Raw genomic sequence first — 21,001 nt, forward strand, 5'->3', positions numbered from 1 at the left:
ACCCGCTGCCTTCAAAGCCACTGAGACCTGGGAATCAGTGCCAAGCAGCCTGACCTACATTCCTGAAGGTGGTTCCCAGTAAATGACGTGTAATGTGAACACAGGAAGGCACTGGTATTGTATTTGTCGAAGCCGCTATTGTGTGGAGCCGCGGCCGTCAGCTGCTCCCGTCACTCAGGGCTGGCCCTCCGACGGCAGGCCTGAGGCTCCTCAGTGCCTGCCAGCCAGGCGGGGTCAGAGTCCCGGGAGTCCCTGCACTTGTTCACTCCTCATTTATTAAGCGATATCTCAAGAGCGCGAGTTTATTACTGCCAGAGAGAGACTGGATTCCAACACGCCCAACCTAAAAATACTTTGGCGGCTCTGAGTGCGTCTGGGAGCAGGTCCAAGTCCTGGGCACGGCGCACGATTCCTCCTGATTTGTCCCCCCTCTCCCCCCGTCCAGCCTCCTGTCACTGCTGCCTACTTCACGCTTTATTCTTGCCAGGCGGGCACACCCTCCAGCCTCTGCAGATCTTACCTGCTCTGCAAGGAGATGTCTCCCTCCCCCGCGTCCTAGAGACCTAACGCCCACCCGAGGCAGGACTGCCTGGGAGACTTCCCGATGGTCCGGGCTCAGCTACAGTCAGCTTAGCTGCTCCTCCTAAGGGCACCCTCAGCACCCCGAGCTTGCCCTTGTCAGAGCTCTGATCACGTGTCTTCATAGCTGACTCTCCCTCTCACCCACCTGACTGTGACAGCGTGGGAAAGCCGTGTCTCTGCCCCACAGCCCAGCACAGCAGCTGGCAGATGTAGGCGCCCGATACATGCTTATCCACGCAACGAATGTTCCTCATGACCGGAAAGTGTGGAGACGGGGCAACCACAACCTGAGACAAGACTCCAGAACCCCAGAGACGCAGCCGTCTGCTGCCAAGGCTGAAAGGCCTTCAGGGAAGCAGTTCACCGCCTCTGTAGCTCCTGGGGTCAGCAAAGGGGTGTCCCAAGCCCTCCTCAGCTCCTGGGCTGTGTGACATTCCCTGACAGTGACAAAGGCCTAAGTGCCTCCCACCCCAGGGTACAACCATTTGCTCACGAAGACATTCTCTCTTACTTCCAGGTTTCATGTGACAGGCCTCGGACAGAGTGTGTGCCGTATTAAGCTACCAGCTTTCCCAAAAGATTTTACACAAAATAACGCCTCATAAAAAAGACTGATATGCCATGTTCAGGGATTGGTAGAATCCATATCACTAAAATGTCCATACTTCCCAAAGCAATCTATAGATTCAATGCACTCCCCATTAAAATACCAACAGCATATTTCACAAACCTAGAATAAACTCTCCAAAAATTTATCTGGAATAAAAAAAGACCCCAAATAGCCGCAGCAATCCTGAGAAAGAAGAACAAAGTTGGAGGGATCACAATACCAGATATCAAGCTGTATTACAAAGCACTGGTCTCAAAACTGTCTGGTACTAGTATACGGACAGAAATATAGACCAATGGAACCAAGCAGAGAGCACAGAAATCAACCCAAGCCATTATATTCAATTAATATTTGGTAAAGGAGGCATGAATATACAATGGAGTCAAGATAATCTCTTCAATAAGTGGTGTTGGGAAAATTGGACAGATACATGCAAAAAAATGAAACTAGACTACCAACTTACACCATACACAAAAATAAACTCAAAATTGATAAAAAACTCAAATGTAAGAAGGGAAACCATAAAAATCTTAGAAGAATCCATAGGCAGCAAAATAGCAGACATACATCATAGCAATATCTTTACTGATAAAGCTCTAGGACAATGGGAACTAAGAAGAAAATAAACAAATGGAACTACATCAAAATAAACAGCTTCTGCACAGCAAAAGAAACCATCAACAAAACAATAAGAAAGCCCACTGAATGGGAGAACGTATTTGCCAGTGTTATCTCCAATAAGGATTTAATCTCCAATGTTTACAGGGAACTCATACATCTAAACAATAGGAAGATAAACAATCCAATCAAAAAACTGGCAAAGGACTTAAAGAGACACTTTTCAAAAGAGCACATACAGAAGGCCAAGAGACACATGAAAACGTGCAAAATCACTGATCATCCGAGAGATGCAAATCAAAACAACAATGCAGTACCATCTCACATCCGTCAGAATGGCAATCATCAACAAATTAACCAACGACAAGTGCTGGTGAGGATGCAGAGAAAAAGGAACCCTCGTGCACTGCTGGTGGGAATGCAGACTGGTGCAGTATGGAGTTTCCTCAAAAAACTAAAAATGGAACTCCCAGTAATCCCACTTCTAGGAATATATCCCAAGATAACAGAAACACAAATCAGAAAGGATATATGCACCCCTATGTTCATAGCAGCACCATTCACCATAGCTAAGATTTGGAAACAGCCTAAGTGCCCATCAGCAGATGAGTGGATTAGAAAACTGTGGTACATCTACACACTGGAATACTACGCTGTGGTAAAAAGGAACTCTTAGCATTTTCAACAGCACAGATGGAACTGGAGAGCATTATGCTAAGTGAAATAAAGCAGTCAGAGAAAGGTAAATATCACATGATCTCACTCATTTGTGGAATATAATGAACAACATAAACTGAAGAACAGAAACAGATCCAGAGACATAGAAGCATTGAACAGACTGTCTAACTAACCCAGTGGTTGGTAAACTGTGGCTCACGAGCCACATGTGGCTCTTTGGCACCTTGAGTTTTTAACAAAGGCCAGCGTCTGAGTACCCTAATTAAGTACCTACTTATATAGTTTAAGTTTTAAAAATTTAGTTCTCAAAAGTAATTTCAATTGTTGTACTGTTGATATTTGGCTCTGTTGACGAATGAGTTTGCCCACCACTGAACTAACCCATGAGGAAAGGTGGGGGTGGGAGGGGAGGGCGAAGGGGTAAGATATCAACCAAAGGACTTGTGTGCATGCATATGAGCATAACCAATGGACACAGACAGTAGGGGGCAAGGACATGTGCTGCGGGGCAGGGGAGGCGGGAGAGGTCAATGGGGGTAAAGGAGACTCATGTAATACTTAAACAAACGCACGCTACGCCACGCCTGAGAGCTCTCTGCGTTTGCCGAGGAAGTACTAGTAACCCTGGATTGCTTGAGCAGGTGATGCTGCTGCCGGTCTGAGCGCCTGGTGCTGGCTGTGCTGGTGACTGCAAGCGCCAACGTTAAAGTGAGAGAGAAGTTTCCATCAGAATTCCGTTCCGGGAGGAGCCCAGGCTTTCTGGGCGCCCAGATCCGTGCTGGCCTTGCCCCGCGGTGCTGCTGTGGGATCGCTGCCTGGGGAGCGAGGCCTGGGCGTGAGAGGATGAGGTGCTGGAGGGAGCTGGGGGCCTCTGTGCGGCACCAGCTGAGCCCTGGGACTCAGGGCAGGACGCCCACAGGCAGGGCCGCAGGGCCTGGGGCCCCAGCAAGATCTGACAGTGAGCAGCTGCCTTTCTGACTCAGACTAGTCTACTGACTGACTCCAGGTCATTAAGTCACACACCTGTTTTAATAAAACACTAATGACTGTACACACGACCATGTCCGGGTGAAACACTGCCCGCGGGACAGCAAACACCGCCTTCGTGCGGGACACATCTGCTCGCTCAGTGACATTTCCGTCCGGCGCCGTGTTTTACGGTTATGGCTTTCAGAATGCGTTATTTGTAATGTTTTGGGCTATATGGATATCTATAAGTGTTTCAAGAAGAGCTTCTATGAATTATGCATGGTTTGTTTATCTGAGAGAAAGTCTTGTTTTGAAGATCAGCTAAATTCAGCATATAAACATTTTATCAAATTCTCCTTCTTTGATCCTTTATGTTTAAATATTCAGGGAGAGTGGCAACATAATGTAAACAAATTTGGCCACGCATCTGGACCCACCTAGAAGGGATGCGGGACCGGTTCCCTGTGCGGAGCCAGACAGAGGCCCAGGCGGAGAGCAGGTGTCCGGTGGCAAAGCACAGGCCAGAGAGGCTAATGCACGTTCTCAGGTTGTTTCTTTAAATGCTGAATTATAAGCCTTCAGCTGTTTGCTATATCTATTCCTGGAGTTATTTATGTTCAAATTAAGTATATACAGTGTACCCCAAAAAATGACTTCCCACTTTGAATAATTATAAAGGCAATGTTAATTAAAATTCATTTCATTTTCATTCTATTAAAATTTAATAGAATCTATGGACATAGTGTGTATAATTTTTTTGGATACCTTGTATAGATACTGTATGCACACATATGGATTCATATACTTCGTTACAGTAACACAATCTATCTAATAAAAGAGTGATATGCAAATTGACCATCACTCCAACACACAAGATGGCAGCCCCCATGTGAACACAAGATGGCCACCACAAGATGGCTGGCAGGAGAGGGTAGTTGTGGGTGATCAGGCCAGCAGGGGTTGTCAGTTGGGGGTGACCAGGCCAGCAGAGGAGGGCAGTTAGGGGTGACCAGGCCTGCAAGGAGGGCAGTTGGGGGTGATCAGGCCAGCAGGGGAGGGCAGTTGTGAGTACCAGAACTGTAGGAGAGGGCAGTTGGGGGCAACCAGGCCATCAGGGGAGGGCAATTAGGGGTGACTGGGCTGGCAAGGGAGGGCAGTTAGGGGCGATCAGGCCATCAGGGGAGGGCAGTTAGGGGTGACCAGGCTGGCAGGGGAGGGCAATTTGTGGCAATCCAGCCAGCAGGAGAGCACTTATGAGTCAATCAGGCTGGCAGGGAAGTGATTAGGGGTGATCAGGCTGGCAGGTAGAAGTGGTTAGGGGCAATCAGGCAGGCGAACAGTTGGGAGCCAGCAGTCATGGATTGTGAGAGGGATGTCCCAGATTGGAGAGGGTGCAGGCTGAGCTGAAGGACACATACACCACCACCCCTCCCTTGCACGAATTTTGTGCACTGGGCCTCTAGTGTAAATAATTCTCTAATAATTCTCTCTTTAATAGTAGCTATTGCATTTAACATGGGTTTTATTCTACCTTAAAACTCACCAGTGGATGTATGCACATTGACTACATTAGAACACACACCTAATAACTTGAATAACTCACAACAGTTCAAACACAAGCAAAGAGCACACTGCTGCTGCATTAGATTGCCACCTTGAACTGACACTACAAATACTACAGCAGCTCCTTAACTGGGATTACTGCTTGGGCTATTCATAATTAATTTCCGCCTTTATAAGTGGGCTTTGGCCTGCGGCACATCTCACACCTCCCGGGATGGGGCGGGCACGGTGTTGGCCACGCCTCTCAGTTCCAGTGCAGAACCGGTTCCGAGAGCTGCAGGAGCCAGGTGTGTCCCTGAGGACCCGGCTGACGTGGGCCTGGAGGGCCGGCCACCTTCCACGTCCAGGGCAGCTCAGCCGCGACCTCGGGCCTCTGCTTCCTCACTGTGTCTCGGCTCGAGGCCGGTTGCCTCCCTCAGTCTATGGAAGGGGCTCCTGTGTGTGTTTTCAGTTTGGGGTTTGTGTGGCCAGAAGGTGCCTCCCCATTCTTCTCCCCGATTCCTCAACCAGCTGTTGGGAGAGAGGCTTTGCCTGACAGTATTTACTGATGTGCACCGACATTTCAGCCTTCCCTCTTCTCATGGAGCTCAGATGAAGTGGATATAGAGTCCCTCTCTCTCTCACTTTCTCTCTCTCTCTCTCTCTCTCTCTCTCTCTCTCTCTCTCTCTCTCACTTTTTCTCTTTTTCCTCATCCAGGCTGGCATAATCATGGCTTTTATCTGAGATGATGGAATTCTAAACAGGCTCACATAATACAAGGCCATCTCATTTATTCTATTTCTCAGTGTGAATAAACGGCTCTTGAGTATACATGCATTTATGTTGAATATATTTGTTGCTTAATCTACAACTGAATGGACTCAAGACACAAACTGTCTTCTGTGCCATTGTCTGATACAGGAAGGAAATCTTCATTTATCAAGTGCATTGCACTTCTATGGATCAAATAAATAACTAAAGATATCAAAGCCTAATCATTCATGTGAACAAATATGAGTGAGTGAGAACCCATTTTTGGAGCTACAAATACATGAAAGGAAACCATTGGTCATTCACCTTCCCGTGAGGAGTTCAGACTTTTCTACGATGTCCACACTGGCTACTATTAAAAACAACACCCACAAAAATGTAAATTCCATTTTATTAGCTGATGTTTTTAATAACAGGAGTCAGTTGACTTAAAAATTAACAGTGCTTATAAAAACTATAAGGATATGAGTGCACTTTACCAAATTGACTTCAAATACGACCTTGAAAGTGACAGAGGGCAGGTGGCCTTGGCCTCTGGAGCCTTGCAGCCCGCTGAGGGAGGCGTCTGTTTGGCAGGAGTGTGTTGTCTCGGCTCTCCCTCCCACAGGCCTGAGCTGCCCTCCCACGGACCAGAGGCTCCTGGTCACTGGTGACCGTTAACCTATGACGTCTACTCTGCACGCAGTAGGCTTCTCAGTGACTACTTCTATAGCCATTGCCAAGTGTTCCTACAACCGATGGGCACATTTAAAAACTCTGCTCAGACACAGAGAAGCCTTACAATTGTCCAGCAATTGCTGCTAGATGCCTTGATTAAAATGTAGTGTATTTTCTTCCCTGGGCACAAATTTGCTCTTTACTGCACTATTTCTGGTAAATTACTTACTCAATTTTGTCATTCAAATTTTTAAATGAAAAGGAAACGTCCAAGGCTCTTAGTGAAAAAGGAAGATTAAGAGTGTCAGAATTATTCTGACTCAACGACTTTAGCTAAGCAAATCTTTTTCAAACGGCTCAAATAGAATGAGCATTTTACAAATGAGCTTTAAACATCTTTAATCTAAATTGCTCTTAACTTCTGAATACCTAGCAAACTACCATTTGTAGCCTGAATACAAACATTCATGCCAGATTAATATAGAGAAATCTGGGCAAATCCATGATTAATATATTTTTTTTTTCCAGTTTCCAATATCCATCTCTGTTTAAGGAAGGGGTTTAATGAATGCTACTGCAGTAATTTAAATATGAAATTAATTTCATTTTCGCATCATCACTGTCATTCTCATCAGAATGGTCCCCATCACTAGCATCTCCGGTTCATTATTTCCATTTCCATCTACTCCTGTCACAGAGGAGAAGAACGCAGGTGAACTCATCCCATTTTTCACAACTAAGAGGAAGCTCATGAAGTCCTCTCTTCTGTGCAGAGAAACACCCGCAGGAGGGGGCAAGCTCCAGCAGCCGAGCCCGGGAGTTTGAGGCCCTCCCTGTAAGTTACAGCTACAGCTTTTCTCCATCTGCAGACACTTAAATGCTGCCACCTGGGAAGGGGCATTGGAACATTCCAGAACAGCTGAGTGGCCTGCCCGAGGTCACTCAGACAACTGACAACAGCAGGTCCAGCTGGATCCATATTGGCCCTCCTCAGCCACACCCATCCCAGGGGCACTGCCCAAACACACAGCCGAATCACCATGGCAACTGACTGACGGCAGTGCTTACTCAGGCAGGACGGGGCAATTGCAGCGTCAGCACGGATCAGAGTGGACATAAAAACAGAAGTAGCAATTGGACCAGACGCAAGCCAAGATGGAGTCAGGTTAGTAGGTTACCTTCACAGGGTACTTTAACTTCTTCCTGAAGGTCAGTGCTGCCTTTTTATTGCAAATTTCAAGTATTATGTAAACAATACCAAATTAACATAGAAAAGGTAAAGTTTGGAGACTAACTAAGCCATTACTAATTATATTTTAACCAGAGGCCTGGTGCAGGACATTCATGCGTTGGGTGTGGGGGGTCGGAGTCCCTCTGCCCAGCCTGTGCCCTCACGCAGTCCTGGGGAAGTCCGCCTGCTGGCTGGCAGACATTACCCAAGGGGTCCTTAGCGCTGCAGTGCAGGCCGGAGAGACTCCTGCTGCCGCTGCTGCACTCCACAGCCTGTGAGCCTGGCTCCTGGCTGAGTGGAGCTCCCCTTGTGGGAGCCCACTGACCACCAAGGCAGCTCCTGCGTTGAGCGTCTGCCCCCTGGTGGTCAGTGTGTATCATAGCGATGGGTTGTTCCACTGTTCAGTCGATTTGCATATTAGCCTTTTATTATATAGGATGTTTTCATGCAAAGAGGCAACATTACAGGGTGTGAGATATTCTGGAAGAAGTAGCATTACCAACTCGCTTGTCCTAGCTATACATTTTTACGGATCAGCTTCGTTTCAGCTTGATGACAATAAATTAGTGGTCGGGAATGAATGTGCCACTCTGCCCACAGTCACACTTGCTTGTTACGGTGGGAATATGCTCAGCCTTGAAGGAAATTACAGTGTGAGACACACCCTACGTGCTCTCTCTCCCTCCTCCCCACCCAGTCCCCGCCACCCTGACGAGCAGAGCAGCCGCAGCAGCCTGGTCTCCACACATTCCGTGAGTCATCGCAGCCTCCTTCAGCGATGCAGAGAAGACGCAGCAGCGTCTTGCCGATGTCAGTCCCCGCACGGACACCTCCGCTCACCTCCCGGCACTCCTGGCTGCACCGACACCCTCAGCTTTCTCACACTCAGAGGCGGGCAGCCTGAGCTCTCACTCCTCCTGCCAGCCTCGCCAACGCCAGCTCCGCATCACGGTCAACAGCAGCAAAGAGCAAGAGCAGGGTCTCAGGACGGGACCTCAGGTTTTACCCTCTCACTCCCACTGTGCTCCAGATGAGTGCGTTTTAAAGGGAACACAGCTTACAGCTCGTTCCTTCATTCACTCACTCAACAAATGAGCGCTGTTCGCTCACTAACGCACTGAACCGGTGGCTGTAACAATGACCGTGCGTCCTCAGCAGCAGCGCCTCCACCGGCTGGACACGGGGGTTCCCATGGCGCAGGTGGAGACACGGAAGCATCCTTTCCTGTCCCACATCCCCACCCGGAGGAGCGGCCTCCACGGCGCCCGAGCAGCCTGCTCCCAGCCCCGGGCCCTGTCCTGCTGCCCATGCGCCGGCCCGAGGGGCCCCAGGCCCCTGTGGCTCTGAGGTTTGTATTGTGGCGGCCTGACCGGCTCCCTGGGAAGACAGAGGGCGAGGCCATGAAGAGGGAAGTTTACACTCGCACCCCCTCCTGCCTGCGTCTCTCCCGTGTTCGCGCCCACATGGACGCTGTGAGGCAGCCGTCCTCCGTGCCTCCGTGTCGCCTGTTGTCAGGGGCCTCCCCACGGGGCCGAACGGCTCAGGGCCCTGCCGGCCAGGAGGTCAGAGGGAGGCGGTCGCCTTGTGTGACTCCCCAGCGTGTTCCGGGAGATTTAGAGACGGGCAAAGCCATGCAAAATTAATTGAAATATGAGTTATGTTTCTAGAACTTCCCGGCACTATTTGGAAGTGAGCGCTGTTTGCCGAGCAGTGTTAACTAATTCCGAGACAAGTCACAACATTATTTAAAATACTGCCAGCTCCCGCCAGCAGGAGCCGCACGGCCCCCGCCTCCTCCGCGGAGATGCAGCCTGAGTGCTCCTTTCACAGAGCGCCCGGATTAGGAAAACAACCCACAGCCTCCTCCACACGGACGCTCAGCTAGGCAGCCCGGCGTCCCCGCAGAGAACACCGAAAGGAAGCACAGAACGCAAAACCCCATTGCTCCTTTTTCCTCTGTACAGTACACACATATGCATCCTACACGCATACAGCATACGTGTGGGTCTGCATACCACTGGTACAAAGTTTAAGAAATACATCGTTGTTGGTAAATGAGAGCTGCATGCTGCTGTTTTTTGTTTGTTTTTTTTCTCAAAGTTTCTATCAATTTTATTAGATAGGATTTTATCGCTTCTAAAAACTATTACTTTGAGAAGATTCTCCTAAATCTCCCAGAGAAGTTTTGGGTGCCTCGCTTCAAACAGTAACGGCCCGGGCCAATGAGACCGCGGGTTTGGTTACGGCAGCTGCTACCCCTGTCGGCACACCAGATCCACCGGGAGCTTTAAAACTGTTAAGTAGCCAAACACCCAGCACGTGGAGGCCGGTGGGTGCGTGGGCATTTATTTCTCTGTCTGCTCTTCCCGCCTCGCTCCAGTCCCTTTCCCAAGTGCTGCAGAGCGAACCCCACAGCAGAGCACATGACCCTGTGACCCCCACACTTCCTGCCTGCGTCACCAGGTTCTGTCCTCCTGCCCCCAGGAGGCCAGAGTGGGGACTGCACCGGGGACACCTGCTCTCTGACCTCTCTCACCTGCAGGATGGTCTGGAACTGCTTCCAACTTTAACCTCCTAACGGCCTGCCCTGCCGCCCGAGGGCACTCCTACAGTGAGGGGCAGCCCTCCCCATCCCCCCCGCTGGAGCTCACAGGCCTCAGCTCCTCAGAGCCTTCTTCCATTGGGGTCTCCTTGTCCCTGGAGCCTTATCTCCTGCCCCCAGCCGGAGGCCCTCCGAGGTAGCCGCACCCCGACCTGGGACAGGGGAGGAGGCTCCAGGTGGGAGGGGTCCCCATTCTCCTCACGTCCCTCCCGCCTTCCCTGTCGCCTCCTGTGTACACGCTGTCCTTTCTCTCCCCCACAAACGTCCGTCTCTCGGCAGCCGCACGCCTGCGGCCCTGTCACTTGCGTGGATGAGGGATGTGTGACGCTTGCGGGGAGCGCTCTGTAAGAGGTGAAAGCCACATCGCCAGGACCTGAGCCATTTATCCCAGCGCTCCATTTCTCCCGCGCTTATGTCTACATTTGTGGACACTCTCCATAAAACACATCACCAGGGGCGCTGCTGGAGCTCCCCAGATCCTGCATAAATCCTGTCCCCTCCACAGCTACTATCCCTCTTCCACAGCCGTTCAGGGAGGAGAGCAAAGCACAACTCCGAAAGTCAAAGCCATGCCCTCGCCGGTCTGGCTCGGTGGATAGAGCATCAGCCTGCAGACTGACGGGTCCCAGGTTCGATTCCGGTCAAGGGCACATGCTGGGGTTTCGGGTTTGATCCCCAGTAGGGGGTGTGCAGGAGGCAACCAATTAATGATTCTCTCTCATCATTGATGTTTCTCTCTCTCCCTTCCTCTCTGAAACCAATTAAAAAATATTTTAAGAAAATCAAAGCCAGGCATGGAGCAATACCCGAGGCCAATGTGACCTGAACACCGCCCCCACACGATCGTCTGGCAGGGGCCCCTCTCATTGAAAAGCATCATCCAGTTGGGTGCTGTGTGGGGCGGCAATCCGTCCCGCCAGCTGCTCTCCCCAAGTCCACGTTGTAGTTGAAAACGCTGAGTCTACACGGAATCTGGGAAGAAAGGCCATTTCACTTGAGATCAGCTGCCCTTTTGGGGGTGCACGCAGCCCCCCGGTAAAGGGTGAGCCCTGATGGTAAAATGGGGCTGTCCTGTCAGGCGGATGCGGGAGGGGGGACGGCCTCCCCGCACGATGCTGGGGGCTGCGAGTGGCGGGTGGGCGGGCAGGTCAATCACACAGGCCGCGAGGGAAGATGAAGACAGATGGGCCTCGTTCTGTGTAGAGCGTCGGGGAAATGGAAGCTGGGGACATATTAACGCGATGGCCAATTACTTGGCCCGACCTGCAGAACGTATTTAGAACGAGTCTTTCCAGAGAAAAGGGATGTTGTCATTAACAGGAAGGAACACAGAGGGAATTTAAGAAATAACCTTGTATCTTTATTTCCGGAGAACAACATTTCTCAGCGGAAAATTAGGGTCCTGTCATTCTCCTCTCACCGAAAAAATTAGACGCGGGGAAAGTGATATTTGGGAGCACTGGCCGGCGATATTTCATCATTGTTCATGTCAGTGAGCTGTCTGTGTTCCTTCCCAAGATGGATCTGTTCTAATTCTCCCGCTTGGTCACCTGCTCCCGCTGCACCCACAGCGCCTTTGTCCGCGGGAGGAAGTGAGGCCACAGCAGCAGCGACACAGGGTCTGTGTGCGGACCCGCGAGGCCACCGAGACAGTGCCTGTGTCGCAGGCTGGGTTCCACGCGTCTCGCGGAGACACACCTACACCGGAGCTGCCGGGAGCCCAGGCAGACACTGGAATCGCAGCGCCACTGCATGTGAACCGGTCCTCCCTCCCAGCACAGAGGACAGCCTGCCGGCGCCCTGGGACGAGGGGACCGAGCCCTGACCGCGCTCTGCGGCTCTGCGGTCTAAAACGGCGATCCGGCAGCTCAGAGAGCGGAAGGAAAAGGGCCTCATCAGAAGATGTAAGCGAAAACCAGACCAGAAGAAACACCACCGTCACTCCCCACCCCCGAAAGGGTTGTTTCTCAATAAAAGAAGTAAAATGTGTGCAGAATTTGCATACATTCTAGGCTATGATCAATGAAGGGTCTCAAGTCAGGTGCTTGCCATCATTTTGGCCCATTTTCCCATCGGTCACTGGGTTTTAAATGTGCTTACACAGGACTCATAGTAACCTTTCCCTTAGGGTGAGCAATTTCCGTTTATAAGGGCTTGTATGTCATTCTAACACAGAAAACCTTTAAAGATGTATATAGTCACGTGTTACTCACATGAATGGGGAAGGTAATTAGTGGCAGAGGGCACTGAAATCAATAAGTTTGAACTAATCACGTATTATGTCACTGTGTTCCCTTCAGCTTTTTAACATGTGTGATAAGTAAAACCTACCAGGAGAAAAGTGATTAGAGAAAAAGCATCTAAAACTCCCCCTTCTGAAGCGGGCTGTGGGCAGACATACGGCGGTGAGCAGGCGCCTGGGGACGGAAGGGTTCAGGACAGGTGGTGGGCGAGCCAGTCGGTCCCCATTAGAGATCGGAAGCAGGGACCGAGCTTAAAGGTCACGTGGTGGCCACGCAGCGCGGTGTCTTCTGAGGCACAGAAGCCACACTGGCCGCCCTCAGCACCTGGTGTTTAAGAGACGTTAGAAAGCTAGATCTAAGGCCATGTGATCACCAGGGAAAAGTCCCTCAGTTCCCATCCCATCACTGGCCGGAAGTGTGGGTTAAAGCGCTCTTTCTGACGCTAATTTGATATCGTTGAGCAGGATCAGAGCACGTGCCCATTGGACAGAGCGAGTGCAGGGGTCAGGTAAGAAGCAGCACGGCCGGTGAGGCCTGGGGAGGAGAGCACCGCTCTCCCTGACCCGACGTTTCCTCGAGGGCCTGTCTGCATCACTCACTGGTCTCTCAGATGTCTGCCGCCCTGGGCTCAGGAGAACGCACTTCCCGTGTGTTTCTGCCCCGGCACTGGCATTCAGTCCTGCTCAGCGCTCCCAATGTCTCAGCAGGCAAAAGCCCGCACACTGCCCCCGAACAGCCAGCAGCCCCGAGGCCCCGAGGCCCGATGGGTGCCCGATGCGAGCGCTCCTCGGGAAGCTGGGTTAGGAGTGTTGCCTGCTGTGCTGCTCACACACATCATTACAGCTCCCGTCTTCTCAACGAACAAGCACTGACCAGAAGAACAAAAATTCACTTCCCCTATTTGTGCAATCTGTGTGGCACATGACCAAATCGGTTGCAGGAGGGGAAGTGGGGGGCAGCATTTTACTAAGATTTTTCTCACTTTACAGCCAACTTTTGTCAAAGATGAATATAACATTTTACACCCACACCGTTTTTATATTAATTATTTCCAAGGCCTTTCAGACGATGACCTGGCTAACATTCACCAAAGCCCTCTGGCTGCAGTGGGCAGGGTGATCCCCGCCCATTGGGTGAAAGGGTAAAGGCAGCGGAGAAGCACCGAGGGGCACCCCCAAGTCACAGGCGATGGCAGTGCGGGGAGCAGACACAAAGGTCACGCAGCACACTCAGGCCCCCCCCACTCCTCAGCGGCTCGGCTCAAGGGCATGGACTTGACATGAACGGAAACAGCACCCACCTCCCTCCAGGCAGCCTAACTCTTCCTGTCTCAGTGCAGGACACCTCATTTTACACAATTCCTAGAATAATAACCTGGTTGATTTCCCATTCTTCCCCTCCCACGCCCCCACATCCACTTCATCCACAAAATGGCCGGGTCAGCGGCAGAGTCTATCTTATGTGTTTGTGTTTCTGTGAGAATCCTTTTCCTGGAACCTTGCTTTCTCTCTTGCCACCCACTAAAGTAGCTACTGGGATCATCTTTTTGAAACATAGATTGGATCTCTTTTCTTCCCTAATAAAAGTTCTTTACCACCCTACCCGGCACTTACACAGAGATCGAAGTCACGGCCTTGGTCTACAGAGCCATGTCCCCTGTCTCCACCCCCTCCTGTGCAGCCTGGCCACGGCTTGTATTTGACACACAGAACATCACGGTCCTCAGAAATCTAGTGACTCTCAAGGAAGTCCCAGGTCCAGGGATCACAAACGTGAATCCCAGCCACTCTCACGCCCTCCGGTGCTCTGTCCACGGAGACACACTGCCTTCGGCTTTTCACACCAGCTCCTGCCCTCCCGCCCCGCCCCGGCCCGGCCCCGCCCACACCACCACAGCCACGCCCACACCACCCACAGCCACGCCCACACCACCACAGCCACGCCCACGCCATGCCCCGCCCCTGCCCCGCCACACCCCGCCCCGCCCCGCCCCGCCCAGGGCGGCCTCCCCCACCCTCCCTGGGGCAGGTGCAGGCCTGGCCAGGCCAGGGGCTGGGCCGGGGCCTCTGGGCCGAGGCTCCCGAGGGGAGCGCGCACCCTCCGAGGCCCAGGCCCTGCCGCAGGAGGGGCAGCAGCCGGCGCAGGGCCCGCGGAGAGAGGGAGGGAAGAAGGGATGTGCGGGCCGCCGCGAGGCGCCCGGCGGGCGGGCGGGCCGTTCGCTGACCGTTCCGGGCCGGGTAACGGCTGCCCAGGCGAGTCCGCGGTGCCGCCGCCGCCGCCGCCGGCATGGGCTGCGCCCCGAGCGTCCACATTTCCTCCGAGGCCCCGGGCTCCTACCTGGGCGGCCAGGAGGCCAAGGGCGCGCAGGACCCCTGGGCGAGGCCGGAGGGCGCTGGCGCCCTGCCCCCCGCCTTCCCCGCGGACCCCGGCCTGCCCCCCGGCCAGACAGCCCTGCCGGAAGTGCAGTTCGGCCCCATGAGGTTCCGCACGGACCAGCTGCAGGTGCTGCTGGCCTTCGGCAAGAAGGACAGCCAGTGCAAGGCCTTCCGCCGGGCCTGCGAGGAGGCGGGCTTCAGGTGCACGCTGACCACGGAGATGAAGGCCGTCCTGGCCGCCTTCCTGTCGGCCAACCATGACATCGTCATCCTGGACCACAGGAGCCCCCGGCGGCTGGACGCGTGGGCGCTGTGCAGGGCCATTCGGGCGTCCAAGGTGTCGGAGAACACGGTCATCGTGGGCGTGCTGCGCCGGCGGGACAGGGAGCGGCCCGTGCTGCCCCTCCTCGCGGCCGGCTTCACCCGGCTCTTCGTGGAGAACCCCAGCCTCATGGCCTGCTACACCGAGCTGCTGCAGCTGCAGTTTGGGGAGGTGCGGTCCCAGCTGAAGCTCAGGGCCTGCAACTCCATCTTCACGGCCTTGGAGAAGGCCCAGGACGCCATCGAGATCACGGGCGAGGACCACCTGGTGCAGTACGCCAACCCGGCCTTCGAGACCACCGTGGGCTGCGCGTCGCGGGAGCTGATCGGGAAGGAGTTAGAAAAGCTGCCCACCGCCCAGAAGCCTGAGCTGTTGAATACGATAAACTCGTGCATCAAGACGGGCAAGGCGTGGCAGGGGCTGTACTGCGTCAAGAACGGAGACCAGCAGCAGCAGGACGTGAAGGTCATCCCGGTCAGCGGGCAGGGCGGGAAGATCAGACACTACGTGTCCATCATCAGGCTGAGCGATGGGAACAGGGAGGCCGAGAAGGCGCCCCCAAGCAGGCGGTCTTACTCGAACACAGACATCCAGGTGGCGAAGCTGAGGGAGAGGAGGAAGAGCTCTGCCGGCAGCAGGAGCGTGGGCTCCCGGGCGAGCGTGGCCGGCCAGAGGCGCCACTCGCTGGCACGGATCCCGGCCGTGGACATGGAGGCACCCATCACCAAGGTGATCAACATCATCAGGGCCGCCCAGGAGGAGAGCTCGGAGCCCGTGTCAGAGGCCCTGGACCGGGCGCTGGAGATCCTGAGGACCACGGAGCTGTATTCCCCGCAGTTCGGGGCCAAGGACGAGGACCCTCACGTCAACGACCTCCTCGGGGGCCTGCTCTCCAACGGTCTGCGGAGGCTCCCGGGGAACGAGTGCGTTCTTGCGGCCAGAAGCCTCCCTCGGGTGGCCAGCAGCATCCCTGCCACCATGTCCCTCCAGAACGACGTGCCGCCGCAGATCGCCGAGGCGCTGGAGAACGAGGACTCCTGGGACTTCGACATCTTTGAGCTGGAGGCCGCCACGCAGAAGCGGGCCCTGAGCTACCTGGCTATGAAGATCTTCGCCCGCTTCGGCATCTGTGAGCTCCTCAAGTGCCCGGAGGCCACGCTGAGGCTGTGGCTGCAGGTCGTCGAGGCCACGTACCACGCCTCCAACCCCTACCACAACTCCAGCCACGCCGCCGACGTGCTCCAGGCCACCACCTACTTCCTGTCCCAGGAGCGGGTGAAGCGCGTCCTGGACTCGGTGGACGAGGCCGCCGCCCTCATCGCCGCCGCGGTCCACGACCTGGACCACCCGGGGAGGACCAGCTCATTCCTGTGCAACGCGGGCAGCGAGCTGGCCGTCCTGTACAACGACATGGCCGTGCTGGAGAGCCACCACGCCGCCCTCGCCTTCCAGCTGACCCTCCGAGACGACAAGAGCAACATCTTCAAGAACCTGGAGCGGAGCGTGTACCGGACGCTGCGCCAGACCATCATCGACATGGTCTTGGCCACGGAGATGACCAAGCACTTCGAGCACGTCAACAAGTTCGTCAACAGCGTCGTCAAGCCCCTGACGAAGCTGGAGGAGCGCGAGGAGACGGAGGCGGTGCGGGCGGACATCAGCGCGATGCTCAGGGTGCCGGAGAACCGGTCCATGGTCAAGCGCATGGTGATCAAGTGCGCAGACGTGTCCAACCCCTGCCGGCCGCTGCAGCAGTGCATCCAGTGGGCCGAGCGCATCTCGGAGGAGTATTTCTGCCAGACCGAGGAGGAGAAGCGGCGGAACTTGCCTGTGGTGATGCCCGCTTTCGACAGAAGCACCTGCAGCATCCCCAAGGCCCAGATGTCCTTCATCAACTACTTCCTCATCGACATGTACGACGCGTGGGACAACTTTGTGGACCTGCCCGTGCTGCTGCACCACCTGGACAACAACTTTAGGTACTGGAAGGAACTGGACGACATGAGCGTGCGGGGCCTCCGCCCGCCCCCCTCCTAGGCCCGGGAAGGGCCCGGCGCGGAAAGCACTGCTCGCCGGTCACTGCGCCGGGACTCCGCCGGTGGAAAGAACTGGGAACCGAACCCTTGTTTCATTGCATTGTATCAGTGACTTCTCCGAAACATCGCCTGATTTTGTAGAATGTTCATACCAAATATTCTTATGGAAACGAACAGCAAACGGGATATTTACTGACTTGACTTTTTAAAAAACCAACCTGGATCCACCTTCCGTGGTAATGTTTAATTCCAGATATTTTTGAAGGCTCTGTATCCGCACACCTTCAATACACGTAGTGCCATTAAAAATGACACGTGAGGACACCGCACAGCACTTGTCATTTCATTTTAAACTTACAAACGTTTAAAAAATATTTATGGAAACCTGTATTTCCAGTGGCTGTGCAACTGGCCTCGCACGCTCATTTCGCCTCCTGAAATAACGTGTTTTGTGCCCCTCCCCACCCCCAGCCTCAGGACCTCGCCTCGCTATGTGATCTGCTCATGACCATTCAACAGGAGGCGATGCAGATGTCTAGCTGAAATCCTGGCGGACACATCGACCATAGATTCTCTAGTAAATGGCCTGGTAGTTGCTCACCTTTCTAAAAATCATCTCTATGCATTCTGTTTACAATGATTGATATTGCCTGCTGGGTCCTTCACAGGAATACCTATAAAATCTCCATAGAGACCCAGTCTGCTCCACTCGGCTGTAAGGCACAAACCCTGATGACACCCCCTCGGTGAGAGTTCTTGGGGTTCCGTTGCTTTCATGATGAAGGGCACCCTCCCTGTGGGGTGCATGAGACCATGACAGACTTGAACCCCCACCCCGTGTCTTCAGCCCGGGTCCTCGCCCTACACCCCCAGGGTCCAGCCACAGCGCGGTCTCAGCTCCGTGCCTTTGCACATACAGTTCCCTCTGCCGACTCACTCTTAGAGCACAGCAGGAAGGAGAGGTCATCCCAGAAATGTTTGGGGAGTTATGCGCCATTATTAATAAAAAATCAAAATAGCATGCTGCCCGGAAATCCCGAAAAATAAGCCAGGGTATGGACATCGGGAGAGAGCTACTCACTGGAATGGTGGTAAGCGATGGGCAGAGACAGAGTTTCCTGGTGTGAAACGTTCAGACTGAACTGAGCACCTCACAGGCTTCCTGAGGCAATCGGAGCTTGCCCTCAGGGCATCTCAGTAACTAAAGCTGTGCCACCCATTTATGGGTTCAGTTTCTTTCTTCTAAATAAAGTAAAAGTGGCAGAAACAAATGCCAGTTGCTTCTAAACAACCCTAAAAGATAAAACATAACGGGAGAAAACGATGACTGTTTTTACTGCCCAAATCTTTAAAATATCAGTGACCAACACACACACAAAGACAGCCATACAAATGAAAAACAAATCACCAAGTAGAAAAATAGTCATAACCAAGGAAAGAGCCATATCTGTATAAATAACATTGCCAAATCAACATAAAAAGTTAAATACACAAATATTCAAAGGTATGGACAGATAACTTAAAAAAATAAAGATGAGCAATAACATAATGAACGACATGGAAAAGATTCTTGGTTTGACTTGTAAAATATGCAAAGACTCGAAGGAAGCTACCCTCTGTGTCCATGAGCGTCTGCAAACATCTCCCCCACCCCCACCCTTCACCCCCCACCCCTGATCCTGCTGGCGGGAACATAAACGCCTATTCAGCAGGTCGTGGGGGGTTTCAAATGTGCGTGGAGGGTTAACTGCACTCTTTAAACCAGCGTTAGCTCCCAGCGAGGTGTCCAGAGGAAAGACTTAGATGAATGAAGGATTAGTCATGAAAAATAGCAATCCCGAATCCAAACCTCAGTCTGTTATTAAGTGAAAACTACATACAAAACAGTGTTACATCAGCCTCTCTGTTTCGAGTGAAAATAACCCAGGTGCCTGCTGGGAGTGGTCCAGAGGGTTCCGCATCTGAAGTGTGACGGTAGCGTCACTTGTATGTACACGTAAGTGTAATCTTTGTTATTCTTTTCACACTTTATACCTTTGATACATATTTAAGCAAAGTAAAGTATTTTCTGTAATCAGCTTACAGCACTTTTTAAAGTAAAGATTTTGTTTTGAGGACAATAAATTTGGGGAAATTATGGACTAAGAAAGCAATGCATCCATGGGAAAGGAAAAGTCAGTTTTAAATTACTGATCACATATTCTGTGTGTTTGTCACTTAGAATATTTTTTTCAAATGGTCTCAATATAATAAAGCCTTAAATGGCTGGCCCCACACATTCTTGATTTGATTTTTTTACACGTAGTGTATTTTCAGGGCTGCTCATTTGATTGCACTCCTTTCATTTAAACTCATCTCATCAAAATGCAAAATTCCTAAGAGCTATTTTATCTCCCCAAACCACACATTTAAATCTAATTTATGTCTTCTATTTCTTAGTAAAAGGAAAACACATTTTACTAAAAGTCAATGAACTTAAGCTGTAAAGGCCAAGGCGGACGGAGAAGTGAAACGCCAGGAGAATTAAGAGCGCCCTGGCCTCCGCTCGGACCCAGCGGGCTGGGCTCACTCCCCTGCAAAGGCCCTCCGTCAGCACCGCAGCACCCAGTCTGCCCTCCTGACTCCACAGCCTCCCACTCCTCACCAGCCAGTGAGTGATGAGCTGCTCATAGTCACAGGCTTCTCCAGACCCGAGACCCGCTGGGCTGATCCCAACCTCGCCCTCCCTACTCCTCAGAGCCGCCTGGGTGTTTCCCCAGCGCCCCTGCCCGGTAGGGGTCCTGCGGGTGGACCTCAGCTTCATGCTCTGCCAGAGCTCTGCCCCCGCCCGCCTGCCTGCCCCTGAGGGTGCCCCGCACCAGCTGCGTGGTTCCGGCTCCTCCCAGGCTCTGCCTCTGCCCAGGGCCTTCCCCGAAGCTCCTGCCGTCCTGCATCTGGAACCAACGCCCGTCCTGCCTGCCGTGCCGTCCTCCCTGGTGCCCGCCCGCGCCTCCAATCCTGTGACTTCAAGGCCAGCCAACCTCTCGCTGAGCTTCAAGGCTCTGAGGCCACACCTGCCGGTTCCTCTCCCGGGAGCTCCCTTTGGACTCTGGTCAACCAGGCCTAGCAAATGCCCAAGTTCCTTCACGACCAACTTCCCACTTCCTTGTCTGGGCAAAACGCACACATTCTCACACACACACACACACACACACACACACACACAGTTATCCGCCTTATATTGTAACTGTTTGTTTACATGTCTTTCTTCTCTAAGCTCCTTAAGGGAATGCCACACATGAGTTGTCTATATACACTCCATACCTCCCCAGATCAGCAACAGCCCACTCACAGTCTCCATAAGTCTGCTGAATAAATTAAGTACAACCCATCAGTAAACTTAGTTATTGGTAAACAGTGTCCTCCGTACGATACCCGTCCTTTTCCATGTATCAGGTGTGCGTGGGCGGGCTTCCGAGGCTGGAGTCTGAGGGTGGGCTGGACTCCCTGCCCCTCCGGAGGCCGGAGCCATCACCCCGAGGTGCTTGGACGGTGCGGAGTGACTTCAGGGGGCGGGGCTGGGGACTGGGAGGAATTTAGCAACCGCCACAGCTAGTCCTGGTGACAGCTCCTGCGGCATGATGGTGACAATGATGACAGAGAAAAATGGAGAATCCCTAGGGTGCCCGCAGTGCGTGTCAGGAATGGGCCGGGAAAGGCTGTGTGTGTCTGAGAAGGTCCGTGGTGTCGTGTTAGCCAATAAGTAAAGCGAGGCCAGTAGGGAG

General features: G+C 52.9%; 2 protein-coding genes across 3 annotated transcripts in view; one reads left to right on the top strand and one right to left on the bottom strand.

Moving 5' to 3' along the window:
• The window catches only part of PRKN (parkin RBR E3 ubiquitin protein ligase), a 353,591-nt gene that overhangs the window by 245,031 nt on the left and 87,559 nt on the right, over positions 1-21,001 (bottom strand). The gene's annotated exons all lie outside the window — the stretch shown is intronic.
• LOC311625997 (high affinity cAMP-specific and IBMX-insensitive 3',5'-cyclic phosphodiesterase 8A-like) lies at positions 14,791-17,518 on the top strand (the record flags this gene model as incomplete). Its single annotated transcript, XM_084890818.1, has 1 exon — positions 14,791-17,518. One exon carries the CDS (start codon positions 14,791-14,793, stop codon positions 17,236-17,238), a length of 2,448 nt encoding a protein of 815 aa, XP_084746944.1. The 3' UTR covers positions 17,239-17,518.

Source organism: Pipistrellus hanaki (genome assembly GCF_964339955.1).
Source record: "Pipistrellus hanaki genome assembly, chromosome: 7".
Taxonomy (NCBI): domain Eukaryota; kingdom Metazoa; phylum Chordata; class Mammalia; order Chiroptera; family Vespertilionidae; genus Pipistrellus; species Pipistrellus hanaki.